The sequence below is a fragment of the Solanum stenotomum genome, chromosome 8 (genome assembly GCF_019186545.1).
Source record: "Solanum stenotomum isolate F172 chromosome 8, ASM1918654v1, whole genome shotgun sequence".
Taxonomy (NCBI): Eukaryota; Viridiplantae; Streptophyta; class Magnoliopsida; order Solanales; family Solanaceae; genus Solanum; species Solanum stenotomum.
This window is the reverse complement of record NC_064289.1, coordinates 8191322-8199012: the sequence shown is the minus strand read 5'-3', so window position 1 is coordinate 8199012 and position 7691 is coordinate 8191322. Positions and strand designations below refer to the sequence as shown.

At 29.5% G+C, this 7691-nt stretch overlaps 1 protein-coding gene across 1 annotated transcript; it reads left to right on the top strand.

Moving 5' to 3' along the window:
• The first annotated feature begins 4658 nt into the window (after nt 1–4658).
• LOC125872222 (uncharacterized) lies at nt 4659–6547 on the top strand. Its single transcript, XM_049552936.1, has 4 exons — nt 4659–4793; nt 4933–5153; nt 5248–5314; nt 5811–6547. The coding sequence occupies exons 2-4, from the start codon at nt 4969–4971 to the stop codon at nt 6108–6110; spliced, it is 552 nt and encodes a 183-aa protein (XP_049408893.1). The 5' UTR covers nt 4659–4793; nt 4933–4968; the 3' UTR covers nt 6111–6547.
• Nucleotides 6548–7691: the final 1144 nt, after the last annotated feature.

Sequence of the window (7691 nt, the reverse complement as noted above, 5' to 3'; positions counted from 1 at the left end):
TTTTTATTAAATTAAAGTTAGATGAAACAATTACTCAAGTAGAGAACAAATAGCTTTGTAATAATTTATTATGCGATTTTATAAATTTTTGTTTATTTGATAAGATTGAATAAACAATTGGGGCTATTTTCATAGTTTTACAACTTATGGGATTTTTATGTTTATGAGAAAATATACAACACAAAAATTTCATATCGCATGTCCAAACAAAACTTCAATTTCATCTCATGATTCCATATCATGATACCATATCGCATGGCCAAACGGGCCCTTAGACTTCGATTCACACTTCACAATAACTCTGAGTTCACAAGTTCACATTATACAAAATGACAAAATCTAAAGTAAGTACCTTATTCCTTTTATTGTCTCGTCTTGCCAAATTGTTGGAGAAATCATATATTATTATTTTATGAATATTATTTTATTGGTTAAATCAAAAATCAAATGGTTAAAAATCAAACACCGATAAATCAAAAATTGATAAAAAATAATATTTTATTGATTAGTGTATTTAAAAAACTAAATATTAATAAACTAAATTAATAATACATAAAATTGAATCAAACTGACCAATGCACTCCGCTATCGATCATTAATCAATTCTTTTTATATTTGATAATGTTTCAAATGGGGAAATTTATGTGCTAATTTGCGGTGATGTATATTATCTTAGCTAGTGATAGATGAAATAATGAAGTATGGCATTTTGAATTTCAAATAATTCAGTTTCTTGAATTAATTTAACGTGTAGAAGTGCATAAAAGGACAATTTTATCAAATACTATTTTGGAACGTCTTAAAATGACACAGGTCATGTAGACTAGAAAAAAATTTAAAAACATAATGGGGATTAATTTCTGCCTAGCAAAAACGGGACTCAATTTTCCTGTTCCTTTAGGGGTCGTTTGGTTGGAAATAAGTTATTTCAGGATAACTAATTTTGAGATAAGTTATTCCACCATATATATATATGGGATAACATATCAATTACTATGACAAAAATTGTGGGTTAACTAATCCAATGAATACCTAATACCTCCAATCAAACATGAGATAAAATAATTCTACATTTTATTAATGTATATAGAGCCAAATAACAGTTTCTTTGCAAACTCACTTTCTGTTTTAATTTAGGTGATATATTTTATTTTTAAAGCGTAAATTTAATTAATAAAATTAAATTAAATATACTCAACTTTTTAAAATTAAAATATTAAAAAATTATATAAAATATACTATAAATTACAATTGTTTTCTTGTTTTAGATATAATAACCAAATATATTTTAAAATAGTGATCAAAGATTACATAATTTGCATCTAACGAATAAAAGAAACATATTAATTGAAACATAAGAAATATTAATTATCAGCCTAATGAATACTCCCTCTATTTCATAAATACTCCCTCTATTCCTCTCTTAACTAAATGAGGAAATGCATATTTATTAAAAGAAAAATTCATTCAAAGACCTAATGCAAGTTTTTAGATCATATTCTCTACTATTATTCTTTATGAAATTATAAATAGTACATTATATTTAGTGTAATTTATCTCCTAAAAAATATCAAACTTTAAAAGGAAAGAACTAATCTAAAAAATATTTTAATAGTCATCTTGAACAGTTTAGCTATTTTGAACAATAAAAAAACCTTAAAATTTCACTTACTATAAAATTAAGGAAATATTTGAACACTAACTTTAACTACACTAGATTACTGATAGTAAATATTTATTTTCTTTTATGTAAAAATTGATCAGATAGCAAGTGGAAAGTGTTGGATTCAATCCAAGAATATGGATCCTTGTACCATCATCAAAAAAACAATTCAATGTATTTGAAAACATCAAATTCCAACCGATTATAAACTTAACAACAAAAAAAGTTTTAAAAATAATAATAATAAAATAAAGACAAATAAAAAGTGGTGTATATAGCTATATTATTACTATTATTATTATTATTATTATTATAGGAATATTAAAATGTAAAGGACACAGAACACACATGTTATGCACATTGATTGTTTTTAAAAGAAAAAAGGGTAAAAAAATGTCCTTAAATTTGTGAAATGAACAAAAATGTCATTCGTTTACAGTTTGGCTCAAAATTGCCCTTACCATCAATACATTGACTCAAAAATGCCCTTAAACTATGCGAAAGGAACAAAATGTCCTTGCCGTGAATACTTTGGTCCAAAAATGCCCTTATTGTTATTTAATGGATAAAAAATACTCATTTTCCAAATAAATAATATTATTTTCTTTTTAACACATTCTTTTTCTAATAATGTTTTTTTTTTAAATAATAAGCAAATGTTTATCTTACTTCAATTCAGAAAAAAATAAAAAAATAATTTATTTTTATTTTTCGTCGTTATATAAATATAAATTAATGATAGATATGCTATGATCTTATATGTATGACATATATTATCTGTTGAAAAGATACATGACATTATTCTATTTTAATTGATAAAATGAGAATAAGAAGAAAAAAATATTTCCTACATTTTTATTTGTTAAAGTGATTTTAGAAGAAAGAAAACAAGAATAGTGTTATTTAATAGTAATATTTTAATTAGGTAGAAGATGTGTTTAAAAAGAAAAAAATAATATATTTATTGAGAGAACAACATTTTGACCCATTTTGTAACTATAAGGGCATTTCTGGACCAAAGTATTGACTGCAAAGGCATTTTTGAGCCAAAGTATTGACAGTAAAGACATTTTTTAGCCAAACTATAAACGGATGACACTTTTTTTTCTTTCACATAATTTAAGGACATTTTTTTCCCCTTTTCCTTTTTAAAATTAAAATTACTTTTAATAATTCTTAAAAATGTAAAGGACACCGAACAAAATATCCAAATACATATATAACTAAATAAATTGTGTACAACACACATGTTATGCACAATCAACCCACATGGAGTGAGTGAGTGATACACTTGTTTGGATTGTATTATATAGTGTTATTATTTTAAATATAATATTTATTTTAATTATTATTAAAATTTTATTGCATCGTTAATTCATTACTATATGATAACGAAAATTTTATTTTGTATAATAATTGATTTGGTGCGATGTTTATTACCTTATGATCTTTCTCCTTTTATTTTATTTTTGCTTATTGTTATTTGTTTTATTGTTCTTTTTATCATATTTTTAAAAAATAATAACTCTATTCCTGTATTATGTTTTTATTCTTTTAATTATTAATATGTAACATACATAATATCGAAAAATAATATAATCTATTTAAATATTATTTTCATTAAAATAATATAATTAAACACAATATTAATATAATACATTATAAAATGATTTATAATAATCATTCTTACAAAGTGTGAAAGGTCGTCAAATGCAAAATGCATAATACATAAACACGTTCTTTGATTAGATCTTTGATGATATCTATTTCGTCTAACTTTGAATACGTACAAAATAAGTATCAAACTTATATAAAGTTGAACAAATACACGTCAATAGGATATGATGATTCCTAATAACCATCCTTACAAAGTGTGAAAGGTCGTCAATGTAAAAATGCATAATACATAAACACGATCTTTGACTAGATCTTAGATGGTATTTATGTCCTCTAACTTCGAATATGTACAAAATAAGTATCAAACTTATATAAAGTTAAACAAGTACACGTCAGTATGATAATGATGATTCTTAATAAACATTCTTACAAAGTGTGAGAAGTCGTCAATGCAAAAAAGCATAATACATACACACGATCTTTGACTAGATCTTAGATGATATTTATGTCCTCTAACTTCGAATACGTACAAAATAAGTATCAAACTTATAAAAAGTTAAACAAGTACACGTCAGTATGATATGATGAATCTTGATAACCATCCTTACAAAGTGTGAAAGGTCGTCAATGCAAAAATGCATAATACATAAACACGATCTTTGACTAGATCTTAGATGGTATTTATTCCCTCTAACTTCGAATACGTACAAAATAAGTATCAAACTTATATAAAATTAAGCAAGTACACGTCAGTATGATCTAATGATTCCTTATAACCATCCTTACAAAGTGTGAAAGGTCGTCAATGCAAAAAAGTATAATACATAAACACGATCTTTGACTAGATCTTAGATGGTATTTATGCCCTCTAACTTCAAATACATACAAAATAAATATCAAATTTATATAAAATTAAACAAGTGCACGTCAGTATGATCTAATGATTCTTTATAACCATCCTTACAAAGTGTGAAAGGTCGTCAATGCAAAAAAAAAACATAATACATAATCACGATCTTTGACTAGATCTTACATGATATTTATGTCCTCTAATTTCGAATACATATAAAATAAGTATCAAACTTATATAAAGTTAAATAAGTACACGTCACTATGATATGATGATTCCTAATAATCATCCTTAGAAAGTGTGAAAAGCTGTCAATGCAAAAAAAAAAATAATACATAAACACAATCTTTGACTAGATCTTAGTTGACATTTATGTCCTCTAACTTCGAATACGTACAAAATAAGTATTAAACTTATATAAAGTTGAACAAAATACACGTCAGTATGACGCGATAATTGGTGTGATATTTTTATGTATTTTAATTAATTTAATAAATAAATAGTAAGTACTAATTAGTTTCTCTCTCCTAAACTCTTTCTCTCTCTTCTCTCCTATGAATAGTCTGCCCCAATCTCAATTCTCTTCTCTCTTTTTCTCTCCGCCTCACTCTCCCCACAAATCTCTCTCTCCCCTCCACAGGCATCCACTTGTTAGCCCACCAGGTAACCCCTACCTCCTCCTTCCTCATCAACCCATCTCTTTTTTTTCTTCTATGTTTATATATAGTAATTTCAATTATATATATATATGGATATGGAAGTAAAGATCTCAAGTTTTTATAAACATTTTTTTGATTTTCAGGCTTTGGATCTGTTGTGAACGTGAAAAAAGAAGTAGATGAATATGTATGCTTATCAACAGAAGGCCTTGGTGGGTTGTGTTGGAGTTGGAGAAACAGGGAGAGCAGACATTTCTGTGTCGAACGGTGTCGTTTGTCCCAAGCCCCGTAAGCTTGGGTTCTTCGATTCTGACTCTGTTAATGTTGAAGAACCCATCAGACCTTATCAACTGATGCAATTTATGTATGCCCCTTTTCTAACCAACATTCAATTTATCTCCTTTTTCTTCTTCTTTCTATCTCTTGCTTATTTGGTGTTTTTGATTTTGGGTTTTTAGAAATGAAGAAATGGAGGCTTGTGAGTTGAAAGCTGGAGCTGAGCTGCTGGATATCACCCTCACAAAGGTGACTTTTTTAATAGAAAAATCTAATCTTTTTCCTCTTTTTTGGAAGTGGGACTCAAGTAGATCTGCTTAATTTTAACTCCTTTGGATGAAAAATATAGTTTTATGTAGGTGGTTAACTGAAAATTTATGTCATACCTCTTTGTTGTTGCACATTTTTTTGGGGGAATTTCTAGTGAGCAAAGGGAGTTTGGGAAACTCATTTGAATTAAATAGCTGAGACCTAGGTTGCAGCGTTGCGCAGACTCTTCACTTTCGATGCTGCAGTTTTGACATTTTTTGAAGAGTTCGAGCAACATAAGCTGAAACTACTATAACTTAGTGATCTTCTGCTTTATAAGAAATTTTATAGTACTAGTTAATTTGAAGATGTAAGACATTCTAAACAGTGTTTTCAAAGAAAAATAGTTGATTTGTTTCTGGATGATCTAGTTTGCTTAAGTTAACAACTTATTCAGTTACTGGTAGTTGACAAGTTCTAATTTTTCTATGAACAGGGGAGCTATGAAGTTGATAGAGCCAATTTTGAGGTCGATTCATCTCCACCGTTCTTTTATGGATCTCCACCCAGTAGGGCTGGGAATCCCCTGATCCAAGATGCCCAATTTGGCAACCACAATTTTGTTCCCATACTGCCAATCCCAGAAAGAGCAGTGGCACCCTCACCACCACCACCCTCCTCCACCATCATGAGCGGAGGAGGCTGTGTTCGAGTGAAGTTTGGGAACAAGCAAGCTCCTGTGAGGATTGAAGGCTTCAATTGTCGCGGCAACTGCGGCATCTCAGCTGTAGCTTAGGTAAATCTACTGACACAGAGATGTTCGATGTTGAATAACCAACATCGTAAAAGATTAGATATAAAGAAGAGATTTTTGGGGAAAGGCGCAAGAAACCTACACCAAATTCATTTAGCATTGTATATATAGAGTGACAGAAAGAGAGTTTAGTCCAATTTGCTGATGAGTTTTGTTCTCTTATCATTCAAATCCAGTAATGTGTATATTGTGAGAGAAGGGGGTGAATGAGTGTTTTATGTCCAAAAGAATAAAACTGTAATAGTAGCCCCAAAGAAAGAGATAAGACTTTGGGAGTGACTAGGTTTCCTTTATAGGATTTAGAACAAGATATGAGTTGAGAGTACTTATTGTAGCATGAAGACTCAAAGAGGGAGGAGTTCTTACTTCGTTGTAATATTAATCTGATGGGAAAAGATGGTCTTCTTAGTTCTTACAAATTCATTTGTCTTGTATTCTACTTAGTACTAGTTTTCTATTCTTGGCCTGCCACTACTTTGTGTCATTCAGAAACAGTCTCTCTACCTCCATGAAGGTAGTGGTAAGGTCTGTGTACACTTTACCCTCCCCAGACCTCACTTGTGGGATTTCATTGGGTATGTTGTTGCTTTGTTGTTGGCCTGCTACTTGCTTTGTTAATGAAAGTGCAGTACAGATGGAGCGAAGCACGTGTTAGTGAGTATTTTCAACTTTGATAATGAATCATGTTCAAATTATTCAATGTTCAGTAGCATGATTATCGCCACTACTATGTGATTCTGTTCACAGATTTTCAACTTTTATAAAGGGTATGCCATGATTCCTTTGCTATTAAAAATAGCTTGGAAGGGAATATTTTGTGATGGGGAAACATTGGAGACTACGTGGATTGATTTTTTTTCTTATAATATATGGTTATTTGATGTAGTTGGTTGAGTTTGTCTAATTAATCTCCTCCTGAGATTAAGGAAGAAAATTAGAGGCGTGGGGTGCTATGTTTAGCAAGTTGTCGTCTGCATTTAAAGAAAAAATTGATTGCTGACTAGTTTGTCTATAGGCTAGGTTGGCTCTGTTGATGGGCTGCCCATCTCTTTCTTGACTATTATGCATTTGGTTTTTTAAACCCCTTGTGTTTGGTCAGTTTGTGTGCAGCTCGATTCTATGTTTTTAATCAATTTTATTGACTAGAAGACGACACCTTTGCCTGCATATTGTGTAAACAATATAAAGAATGACGTGAGTCTGTTAATCTGTTTGGTATGTGTTTGGTGCTTTGTGGTTGTGGGTCATTATGTATATTTTAAAAAAAAGAAGATGCTCTTAACTTAGGTACAAGTCTAATCGTTGTCACGATGGCCCCATGTTTATACAACATGGAGAACCAATCCAACTTGTGCATGATAATCTCAGACTTTAATATTTTGGTCCCCCATTATGTTATAACTTTTGTTTACAAGTATCTTTTTGGTGGATATGGCAGATTCGAGCCTGCTTTGCTTTTTCACTTTTTGAGTTTTGTTTATACTTTATACATTAGACTACATGGACTGATTTTTTTATTTTATTTTTCAGTTCTTTTTAGTCCTCCTCCAAATATTAACTTAA

Excerpts from the sequence above, each read along its gene's own strand:
- LOC125872222 (XM_049552936.1), top strand. The coding sequence starts at position 4,969 with ATGAATATGTATGCTTATCAACAGAAGGCCTTGGTGGGTTGTGTTGGA. Across the intron at positions 5,154-5,247 it reads TATCAACTGATGCAATTTAT|AAATGAAGAAATGGAGGCTT; the intron begins GTATGCCCCTTT and ends TTGGGTTTTTAG. Across the intron at positions 5,315-5,810 it reads TGGATATCACCCTCACAAAG|GGGAGCTATGAAGTTGATAG; the intron begins GTGACTTTTTTA and ends TTCTATGAACAG.